The following is a 12,122-nucleotide window of genomic DNA, read 5'->3' as shown; positions in this document are numbered from 1 at the left end:
TGAAAATAAATTGAAAGGAAAACATGGACATACTACAGAATACACCACCAAACCAAAGCCTTGACAATGGTATATATCACCCTACGGTAGAACATTTAAACAAATGTTTTTAGGAATTCAAAAGAGGATTACTAAGCAATCAGCGGATGGTCATCATTTTGAGTACCAGCTAAATGAAAGATACATAATAAAAGTGGATAAATGAACATATGAATAAAGATGTAAGCATCTGTGTGTCAGAAGTTATACTGTTCTGAGTAAACTATTAAATTTTATATTTTAAACTTCTGCAAGAGAAATTCACTTTAGCAATCTAGCTGCCAGAATGTTACAACTGATTTTGTAGTCATCCAACATTGTTCTCTATGGTTTGTGCAACACTAAATTGTTGAGGTCACTGTCATAGATGCCAGGGCACACAGTTCCCACATACAATGTAACACCTCTTACTGTAAAGAGCAGCAAAAAGTCCAGCTCATTGTGTCAGGCATCACTGGAACACCTAAAGGCTTGCTGCTTTTTTCCTGATAAAAAAGGTATGAAACATAACATCTATTTGCAATGAGAGTTTGCATTAATTGAGAGCAAGCCCAAACAACACAATATGTGCCCTTTTAAAATTCCAATTATTTTAAGTTTTTGGGTCCTGCAAATCTACATTAAAATCTCAAAGGCATTTAAAATGGCAAATACACACAATGTAACTTTAAAGTTCAGCAGAATTTTTTCTCCAAATTCAGTTTTTAATTTTATTTAGAACAAGCTCAGAATATATAAAATGTTCAGTAACTAAAGATATTACTCAAAAAGAGGAGAAGAGAGACTTCCCTCCCTCTATCCCTACTATACTTATCTACCCAGTACTTTTTTCTTTTCTTTCTTGCTTCTAAAGCAAACAGAGTTAGAAAAAAACTTCTTTTGGAGGAAGTGGTCTCCCCGGAGCCACAATGAGATTTAATTAAACTAACCAACATCTTTTTTATATTTCATGCATAGGTGGATTCCTATATGCTTCTTAATAATCAGATTCTGACAGTCAGAAAACTATATTTTGTTTACGTCAGTTTTACAGTCTACCACTCAGTGTTTCCTTTGGTAGATATAAACCTGAAACCACAGGTAAGTGCTAATGCAGTGGGACAGTTGTTTAGGAAAAAAACAAAATCATTCTAAATAAGTGAAAAACATTAATGTTTTTAAAAAATGATTTAGTAAAACTCAGGAATATGAAAGGCAAAATTGTAGTGACTATAGCTACAGGCAGACCTTAAAATGTTTCTTTTTCTACTATATTAAATATGCTATTCTCAGAACGCATTGTATTTCACCAAAAATGTAATGTGCAGTTTTTATTAAAACGAATTTTTTCTTGTAAATATGAACTGATTGTAGTGTTTGGTATATATGCTCTTATGCAATTAGAAAATATACAACCTATCACTGCTGAAAGGTAAACACTGAAGAATTCTTTCAGGAAAAATGCCTAAATCAATTAATGCCATGTAGGTCAATAAATAAGAAGCTGCTTAAACCTAGAACACTAAAAATAAGATTTTTAATATCTGAAGTCTGTGTAAATGCCAAAGCATACAAATATCTGTGTCCTGTCTCATGAAAATAAATGTTACAAAAACTCACAGCATTACCTCAAGTAATCCTGAATCATTAGTTTGCTTTGTTCCATCAGTTAAAAATACCTTAGACATTATCTTTGTTATATTGTAGACTTACTCCACAAGCTAACAGGTATAATGGTTTCAGTTGGTTAGCACATAAATCATCTACTGAGAATGGCCCAGAAGTAGTAGTGAAATAAGATACAACAACAGTAACTCTAAAGGAAAAGCAAAAATTATTTAGTAGGTGTTACACTGGAACCTATGTACAAACAGAATGCCACTGCTCATGCCCTGAGTGCATCTGGCAGCATCTGGCAGCTTTTGAGCAAAAGTATGAAAAAAAATCATATGAGGAAACAAATTTGGAAAGCCCAGGCCATAAATCATGTATGTTAAAATAAAAGAAGCTTTGGGATTATTCACAATCTTCCTTCTAAATCTGGCCCTCCTTTCCAGCTTCACTCACTCATTGGGTGGCTTGACTTCACTGCTGCTTTCCTCTACCCCGTGCACGGTTCTGCTATGCATCATAGGGTAAGGAAAAGCAGCAGTGCCACAGCCATAGCCAAGATCGGCCAGACGGGATAGAGCTTTAATGCTACCTGGAGGTCTCCCCGGGCTGACTTTGTACCCCGCAGCTTTAGTTGTACCCAAAGGTCTGCCTGGACTTGTCTTAAATCCAGCCGCTTTGGTGGTTCCCAGGGGTCTGCCTGTGCTGGTCCGGTATCCTGCTGATTTTGTAGTTCCCGAAGGCCGGCCACGCTTACCAGATCGGTTGAGATTTTTCTTTTTCTTTAGTTCATCTTTTATCTCTAAGCTTCTGCCACTTGTAGTCTGCAAGTGTGTTTCATTTAATGGGTCTTGCCTCTGACAAGCCATTGGTTTGTGGCTGACTGTGTGGCTGTATTTGCTTTGCTGGGAGGAATATATGTCAAACTGATCAGCTCTCATGGCATCTTCATTGAGGCAGGAAGACTTGCCAGGCCCACAGAAAGCTGGATTACTGCTGGCAACAGGATGCATCATTTTCTACCAAAAATAAAAGGCAAATATGCATAAATACACATAAACAAATGTAAGTCTGTATGCCGGCATTCGGTGGGGAAGCAAAATCTTCCAACAACTATACAGGCTATTTAAAGTGAGGCTGACGGGCACGGACTACCTATCATTTATAAACAAATTTAGACAGTTCGAAGGAGACTCAAAGATACCGACCACTTTTAAGCAATACACATTAGCAGATTCAAACTGAGAAATGATTTTGACAATTTAATCACAAGTAGGGACAAACTCCATAAAAGGAAACTCAATTATAATACTGATTTAGAAGTCATAATGTTCTGTTTAGAAAATGTAAAGCGTATAAAATATAAACCTGTTATGTTTTGTTGATTCTTTTCTTCTAGATTACTAAACCTCAAAAGAACAACAATAAAGACAAGAACTCTTTTTCCTTTCCCCCCACTTTGTCTAACATTGTTAGAATGCTTCCCTAGGGTTTTTGATTATTTTTCTCACATGTGTACTTCTGATCTGGTCATAGTATACACAAGGTTGACACTTCCTCATCAATACTGTAATTTATTATTAAGATGGAATTCCGAGTGTATGCCTTACTTTACACAAGATGGAATCTACTACACAAAGAACACTATGTCTTGTCCCAAGATACTTATTCCCTTCAAACCATTCTATCCAAACAGGAGGAAGTACCAACAAGGGGTAAACAAATGTTTCTATTAGCTAAAATGAGTGAACATTTCTACATAAAGCTGAGACTTATATTGCAAAAATATGGAAAATAATTTTAAAATTCCTATTTTGAAGGTATGGTTGTCAAGACAAAGTTGTATGTGCAACAAAGCTTTCTACTGTGATCAGAAATGTGATTTTTATTTATTACTGCCTGCGGGGCCTCCCTGGTGGTGCAAGGGGTTAAGCACCAGCACCATGAAGCCATCCACAGCCACTGAGGCACAAGTTTGATCCCTGGCCAGGGAGCTACCCACTTGGTGGAGCAGACCTCTCCTGACTTACCCGCTGCTCCCCTCAGCAGTGTATTTCAGTCACTCTGCCTGATCTGTTCCCTAATGTCTCTGGTGAATCCTCCCACCCCTGCAACTCTGGCCTGCACCCCTGCTCTTGTATGCATAAATAAATAAATCTTTAAAAGGCTAAGAACAAATAATTAATGTGAGTCAAAATCATTATAAATTTATTTCAGGGGCCTCCCTGGTGTCACAAGGGGTTAAGTCTCAGCACTATCAAGCTATCAGCAGCTACTGCAGCATGAGTTTGATCTCCGGCCAGGGAGCTGACCCACATGGAGCAGCAGACCTCTCCTGTCTCTCGCTTATTGCTCCCCTCAGCAGTGTATTTCAGTAATAGTCATTCTGCCTGTTCTGTTCCCCACCGTCTCTGGTGAATCCTCTCACCCCCTGCACCTCTGGCCTATACCCCCATTCTTGGATGCATGAATAAAAATAAATCTTAAAAAATTTATTTCAGTTTATAAAGGCAAAAGGAAATATGATCAGTCACAGAATTGAATTGTTGAATTACTAAATATTTGCTGAGAATCAAGACAGAGATGTTGGCCAACTGGCTTAAAGTCTTAACTATGAAGGAAAAACATCTACAGTGAGAAGTTATTTGTTTATGTCAGAAGACTCAAAACGAGAACATAAACAAGACTGAGCAAAACACAAATATTAACAGGAGTAATTCCTCCCTCATTCCCCAAAGGCATAATAAGAACTAGGTAATTTATTACCACTTCACTCACTCAAATTCTAATTTCAGATGACAAATAAGAAGATTTTAAGGAAGTATTCCAAGTGTAACAATATAAGCCAACAGTTACATTTTTGAGTATTTTCTGTGTGTCAGGTAGTATACTGGGCACTTGAGGAACATCACCTCATTTAATCCTCAAGGCAACTCTATGAGGAACATACTATTATTAGCTTGACAGAAACAAGGACTTGAAGCAAGTTCCCAGGGCCACGCATTAAGAATCAGTGAAGTCAAATATGAATTCAGATAATCTGACCTCAGATTCAACAATTTCAGCAGATACACAACCAAACCATGTTTTCTCAGTAGCAAGCAGGACTATCCTTGGGTCAGTTAATTCTTTGTTGTACAGGATTGTCCCGTGCATTGTAAGATGTTTTGGTAGCATCCCTGGCCTCAATCCACTAAACTCTCTTCTAATAGCTATACACTTACTGGCTCTCAATTTGTAACAACTAAAAATTTCTCCAGACACTGTCAAATACTGCCTAGAGGGCAAAATCCATACCCTACTGACTGAATCAGTCAGTTACACTAAAATGAAAATGTAAGATTCAATTTAAAATATTCTTGGGCCTCCCTGGTGGCGCAAGGGGTTAAGCACAGCACTGTGAAGCTATCTGCAGCCACTGCAGCATGAGTTCAGCTTCTGCAGCAGGAGCTGGAGTTAGATCCCTGGCCAGGGGGCTGAACCCACACGGCTCAGCAGATCTCTCCTGCCTTGCCTCTGCTCCCCTCAGCAGTGTATTTCAGTCAGTCTGCCTGTTATGTTTCCCACTCTGTCTCTGGTGAACCCTCTTACCTCCTGCACCTCTGGCCTGTACCCCAGTTCTTATATGCATAAATAAATATATCTTGGGCCTCCCGGATGGCGCAGCGGGTTAAGCACAGCACTGTGAAGCTGTCTGCAGCCTCTGCAGCACGGGTTCAATTCCCAGCCAGGCAGGGAGATTCCCACATGGCTGGGCAGACCTCTCCTGCAACACGTGCTGCTCCCCTCAGCAGTGCTTTCGGTCTGTCTGCCTGTTCTGCTCCCCACTCTGTCTCTGGTGAATCCTCTTACCCTCCCCGCGCCTCTGGCCTGTACCCCAGCTATTGTATTATTTAAAAAAAAAAAAACTCTAAAAAATAAATGTTAAAAAAAGGAAAAAAAATTATTGTTTGATCTTTTTATTCCCCTCTGAAGCGCCCACCTCTCCAAAGAGCCTTAAAACCTTTCTGCAATGACAAATAAATTTGTTTTCTAATTTGAAGAAAAGCCAATGTTGGGATTTGTGAAGGAATCTCCCTTTCAAGTTATAAACATACTGAGAAATATACACAGGAATTAGAAATTGCCAGTTTATTACCAATAAAGTTAGATGAGAGACCACACTTAAATACAAAGAGAAACACATTCAGGCCTTGGAGCAAAAAACTAAAAGAAAAAAAGTGACCCCATTTTGAATTTTATTATTCAGGTATCACCCTGCTGGAAAGCTCTAGCAAAGAGGCAGAAAGATGTAAGTTCCCTCCCACAGGTGGTAGTATCAATAAATGGAGAAAATGTTTCCTCCTACAATCTACTTGAACTCTTTAAAGCTCATGCCTTTTAGTTTCCTGTCAGAAACATACCAAAATCTTGCTTCTGGATCTTCCCTTTCTCTTAATATATCACAACATTCATGATCTATTAGCACTCAGGATATACAGTCTCAGCTTACATTACATTAAGCTTTAAAGACAAGATGTTTTTAAAGGCATCTTTAACGATACCAAGCAACACTGAAAAAAAATCCCACACTTAAAAAAAGCAGACCTGAATTTTTTTTTTTAGACCTGAATTCTTTTTAAATGCACCCATCTGATTCCTTTCATCCTCTCCAGAAAGTTATGCATTTGATTTGTGTATGTTAATTTACTTCTGACATAGCTTGCCTTTATTGTGGGCCAACTCCATGCAAAATACTAAGCAGTAGGACACAAAACAGAAGTAAAGCTATTTATTCTAATAGGATGTCAACGAGATACTGATTTAAAACATTTCTAAAGGGCAAGTCTTCTATATGTTCTGTATTTTTTTCCCCAGCTACGAACAAGAAATTAGCTCAACATTCTGCTTACTCAATAACTGATTAACAAGCTGGACAAGAAAATTACTATGGTAATTACCCATGTAAATAGCTAACTAAAAAAGGAAAACAGCTAAAACCAATCCTTTTCTACTTTCAGATTTCAACCTCTTAGGATGGTAATCAGCACATTAGATATGCATGTACATAATCCTCATTATACGTTTATATGCAGTATTTGCATAAATAAGCATTAATCCTACACTTAATAACTCTGACCTCAGGGCTTGCCAGCTAACTGCTTTCTTGAAAGACACTTCCCATATTGTAATAGAGTCCATTCAAAGTATGCCGACGACTGTTTCTAAGAGTCAGAAAGACATTTCTAGAAAGTTAGGACTGAATGAAAACCAAGAACTGCAGAGCACAGTGTGTGAGACTATCAAAGGTTAATTATCTTTTGAAAACAGTTCAGTGAATACAAGAGAGTCAAATTAATTTTCCATATATTTTAACTATGAGTAAATTCGAATTTTAAAATACACACTAAAACTTGCCATCACTGAAGTTCTTTTAGTGCGGGTTAACCCTTGAAGTCTGTCCGTGAGCCACTGTTGATGAAATAATTCCTTTCCCTTCTCCTGAAAGTGGCAGTCATTACACTACAGCTTAGTCGTCCTATAGTACAGATTATAACTATTTTTAGCACTTCACAAAACATTCATGAAGCTTTCTAAACACGAGAAAAGCTCTCTTTCAACAAACCCAAATTCTGCTCTCTTGCGAAGACCAAAGGTCACATAATTCCCAGGGATTTATTTCAGGCCATACGGCCTGTTATTCTAAAGTAGAATCATATACGATTTTATAATTCTAAATCAAAGTACCTTTGTGACCCACCTCAATAACTCAAAAAGTGTATTCAGCAAAGGCCAAAACAAATAGCAGTAGCTAAGCATCCTGCCCCACCAGGGAAAGTTTTGACACGAGGACAGAACATAAATAACGGCCTCCTTTGTGTTCTCCCTACTCCTTAATTGTGCCCCACGGCGCAGTTTCCCCGGAGCCAGAATCCTTATTTGACACCAGACATTGAGAAATGTATTACCTGTTGTGCCTAAAAGCGATGGCTGTGTTGGCAGAACAACTTTGCAGAAGACACACACCCACACCCGAGAGAGGCTGGTGTGCTCTACTCTCCAAAACCCAACTCACACGCCGTGCTCCGCGCGCGCGGAGTTGTGCAAGCTGTGCAAGTCCACAGGCCACTCCAGCTACGCGTCCATCTCCCAGCCGCCAGGCTTTAATTCAGAGGGGTGGGGGGAGGAAGGGCTGCCGATTTTGACCTCTCCAAGAAAAGAAAGGGTAACCCCTCCCCCTCGCCGCAGGAGGAATTTCCCCCCAATAATGGCTCCACGCCGAGGGAAGAGCCTGCTCCGTCCGGGGCCCCTCCTCTCGCTCCGGGCGAGGCCAGCGCCCCTCCTCAGGCGTGGGTCGGAGACCTCTTCCCGCCGGCGCGCTAGGCCCGGCTGCTCGCCGCCTCCCAGCCTCGTCCCCGCGCGCCGGGCGCCGGGCGCCGGGCCTCCGCTCCCGCCCCGGCCGCCGAGCCCCGCTCGCCCACCTACCTCAGCCGCTGGTAGCCCGGCCCCTCAGCGCGCCCGGGGGCTGCCCATCGGCTGGAACCTCGCGCTGGCGCTGCTCCCTTCCCGGTCCGCCGCCTCGGCTCCGCGCGGAGGAAAGTACGAGGAGGACGGGCGGGCAGCTAGGGCGGCGGCGGCGGCGAGGGGGACGCTGGCTCCCGGCTGCGGTCGCGGCCACCAGTCAGGGACCTGCCCCGGACGCGGGAGGAAGAGGCCGCCAAGGCTCCGCACGGATGGGGGCGGCGCGCGCGCGCTCGCGAGGACCGCGCACGCGCACGCACACGCGCGCACACCTCGCGAGACCCGAGCTCCCGCCGCCGACCGGCACGCGAGATTGGGGACGGAGCCCCTCCGACCCGGCTGCGCGTGCGCGGCCCGGTCAGGCGCGGGGCGGGGCCTGTGCTGCCGCAGCTCGGGTCCCGCCGCCGCCCGGAGTCTGCAGCGGAGGGCGGGAGCGCTGGGAAGGGGGGTGATTTCCGTCCAGGGATTGAGTTTCACCCCAATGGTGCGATGTTGGAGCGGCTACTGATCCCATTTCTCTTCTCATATTATTGTACTAATAAAGTTAGGAAGGAAACCCAAGACAGCGGTCTTGTTGCAGAAATTGCTTTAATCGCTGCTGGAAAAAACGTTTGCTTATGTCTGAACAAGGTGCTGGCCTTGAGTTCAGAGGAGTTAGCCTCATCCTTTTAGTTATGGGTGGGTAGGGTGAGACCTCTGCCTGCAAACGTAATGAGAATATTCAATAATTATGAAGTTGTCTAGACCCTTGGTTCTAGGAGCTTCTTATGATCATGAAAGTCTCATTTTGTGAGACAGCCTATAATTTTAAGTTTTTACACCCACGACCGCGGAATCGCTACATTCATCATTCCACCATCACAGGATGGGATGGCACCAAAAATAAATTTGTTCATAAACTCGTGGACTTTCATGTAATTGTGAGACTTCTGGTTATCACTTACCACATGCACTCACTTAGATTAATTTCGCCAGTTCTTTCTCCTGTGCAGTCAAAGATGTCAGGAAAAAAGAGGATTAAGAATCAGGAAGGCTGCTGAAAGGAAAACACTTTGTTAGGCAGGTGAAGAGGCTAAAAACGACGGTGCTTGTCCTTTCCCCCAAATACCAAATGAAGGTGGAGCCCTTTCTTACCAGAGTTCCACCAGGAGCACAGTCCTTGGCCAGGTTGCTTGTGCCAGTAGAAGAGGAGCAACAACTTTCCTGGGTGAACACACAGGCCAGGAGGGAAACCCAAGACAAGCCAACCCATCCATTTTCTGGTAGGCAGGGTTTCATAACATGATTCAAAATAGCATTCTAACTAATCCCTGTATAAATACTAGAAAACAGGACTCGTTGCAGTATACTGTTTATATGTAAAAGGAAAATACCAATAGAGATAAGTTAAAATATGTACAAAGATTTGAGGGTATATTAAGTCGGCTTCAAAAAAAAGCTTGTAAACAAGTTACCTCTAAGTTTTCTTTTTTTTACTCAGTGGAATTTGAGAATGCATTGTAGCACTTACTGTGTCATAACTATACCCTATCTGTTACTCTACAAAACTGAAATGGTATTGTACATAAAACAATGTAAGAGACTAACAAGGTCAACGGGTACTAACAGGTACTAACGAGGTCAAATGATTTGCAAGCACAACAGAGCAGTAGCCAGCATAACAGAAGTCAGACATTCCTGGATTGGCATGCCTTTCTGCCATTTGCCTCTTATGGGACTTAACTTCGAGCAAGCCATTGCTCTTCGAAAAATTTCCCACATGTGAAATGAAGAGAATGTCATCCCCATAGGGCTGTGAAAATAGTAGGGCCACAGGACAGTCATGATCGTTGATCTGGGGCAGTTTACCTTCTGTAAGGTAGACAAGCACTCTTATAATCTGAATAGAATGTTAAATGCAATGATCTGGTATTTTCTGGTAATTGTTTCAGGGTGGTCTCTTTACACGGTGCTACCGTACGTACCACACAGGTACAATGTACAACTAGTGCTGAATACATATCAAGAGCACAGCCATTTATCATCACTTCACTGGTAACAAGAACATACAAAAAAAAAAAGGCACAGTATTTGACTTAACTCCCAACATGTCTTTATCAAAAGTGTATACCTTGAAATACAACTGGTATTCAAAATTACAATTTGAAGTTAATCCAACATTTTTCATTCATTTTCCAATGGCTTCAGCCTGACCCAAGGGAAGTCAGATCATACAAACCACCAGTTACTGAGATTTTTGAATGATAAATGGTGACTATACATGTGCAAGAAAGGCCATAAAAGGAATTTTGCCTAGAGCTAGGAACGGCCTCTAAAGGCTTTTCAATTGAGGCAACAAGTTTACTTAAAAACTTTCACTTGTGAAATCCTTTTCTGGTTCATAAGCAAGATGATTGGGTGTTCACGAAGCTGTGTGAGATGTGCCTCCCTTAAACCTTATTACGATGAAAGCATATTACCCTTCTGAAGTGAAAAAAAAAAAAACAAAAACTTTCACTTGTGGCCTCCCTGTTGGCACAGCAGTTGAGCGCTGGGCTGCGAAGTTGCCTGCAGCCTCTGCAGCACCAGTTTGATCCCTGGCCACCGGTGAGGGTCCCACATAGCGCGCAGACCTCTCCTGCTGTGCCCGCTGCTCCCCTCAGCAGTGTATTTCATCAGTCTGCTTGTTCTGTTCCCAGCTCTGGCTCTGGTGAATTCTCTCACCCTCCTGCGCTTCTGACTATACCCAGTGCTTGTATAAATAAATAAATAAATCTTAAAAAAAAAAGCAAAAACTTTCACCTGAACTGAAAGATACACATAGGAAAAAATTAATCTCACTTTATAAATTTTATATTGTGTGGACAGCCACTACTATTCACAGCTTATAGCAAGTGAAAGGTACAGCAAATAAGTAAATCCACTCTTTCACCTATTGTAATAGTACTAATGTTTACCATGCCAAGTATATACTTTAATATAATCTTATATACTTTAAAATCTTTATATATTTTATCTTACATACTTTAACTCTTTATATAAATGTGCATAAGTATATTATTTCATCTCATCCTCACAATACTTAGAAATAGATATTATCATGCCCCTATTTTATATATGAAAAACTGAGGTATCCAAATACCATTCCATATGTGAATTTATTTGTAATTATGTATATAAATCAACACTGTAAAAATATGACATGTCCTGTATCATATGACACACAAAACCTTCATACAAAAAACTTTGAATGAGGTAAAAAGGAAATACAAATAAAAGATCTAGTTTTTTTCTTCCTTCTTTTCAAAGGTTGATAGTACATATGCCCCACTTTGGAGACCAATGCTTTAGATGACAGGCAGTTGAAAACTCCAAGAGCAAAACAAAATGAAGATTATCAATAGTTTTCAAACTTCAATGAGTATCACAGACTCATGACCACCCAGACACATGTTTAATAACAACACTAGACAGGAAAAGTTACAGAGAACTTGGGTTCTTTGAAGGTCCCAAGCATTTACTCCCCTGCTATCCATGGAACTTTCCAAATCTGAGACTTAAGCCAGAGATTTGGGCCCTGGGCTGGTTTTCAAAAGTCTACAATATACTTGTAGAAATCTCAGTTCTAAGGCAAAGAGAGGCAAAAATGGAGAGAAAACACTACCTTCCAGGACCCTTGCACTGGTTGGATCCAGGCATCTGAGATTCTCCTAGAGATACAGAAATAAGGCCATGGACACTTTAGCATAAGGACTACCAGAAGCACCTGCTATCGCAAGCTGCTAAACACCTATCTACTACCAACTGTCAAATTCAAATTAAAAGCTTTTGTGGAGAGCCCAATTTTTAGGACTAAATCCTCACTTTTTTTTAATCCATGATTCATCAAATTATTCATTAAACCATCTCCTGCCATAGCAGAGAGGTGGAATATCAGTATCGTGGTCTTCATTTGATACAATGGGAGCTGAAGGTCCCTTATACTTTTCTGATCTGTGTGCAGTGATGGTCCC

At 41.3% G+C, this 12,122-nt stretch overlaps 1 protein-coding gene across 1 annotated transcript; it reads right to left on the bottom strand.

Moving 5' to 3' along the window:
• Positions 1–483: 483 nt before the first annotated feature.
• LOC311183462 (UPF0461 protein C5orf24 homolog) lies at positions 484–2,779 on the bottom strand (the record flags this gene model as incomplete). The annotated part of the gene is made up of 2 exons (XM_084252872.1): positions 2,222–2,779; positions 484–524 (listed from the first exon to the last, which is right to left on the bottom strand). Exons 1-2 carry the CDS (start codon positions 2,643–2,645, stop codon positions 484–486), a joined length of 465 nt encoding a protein of 154 aa, XP_084108998.1. The 5' UTR covers positions 2,646–2,779.
• Between the last annotated feature and the right edge of the window lie 9,343 nt (positions 2,780–12,122).

This window comes from Talpa europaea, assembly GCF_964194135.1.
Source record: "Talpa europaea genome assembly, chromosome: 13".
NCBI classification, from domain to species: Eukaryota; Metazoa; Chordata; class Mammalia; order Eulipotyphla; family Talpidae; genus Talpa; species Talpa europaea.
The sequence above is the reverse complement of the archived record's forward strand: the minus strand, read 5'-3'. Positions and strand labels throughout refer to the sequence as shown.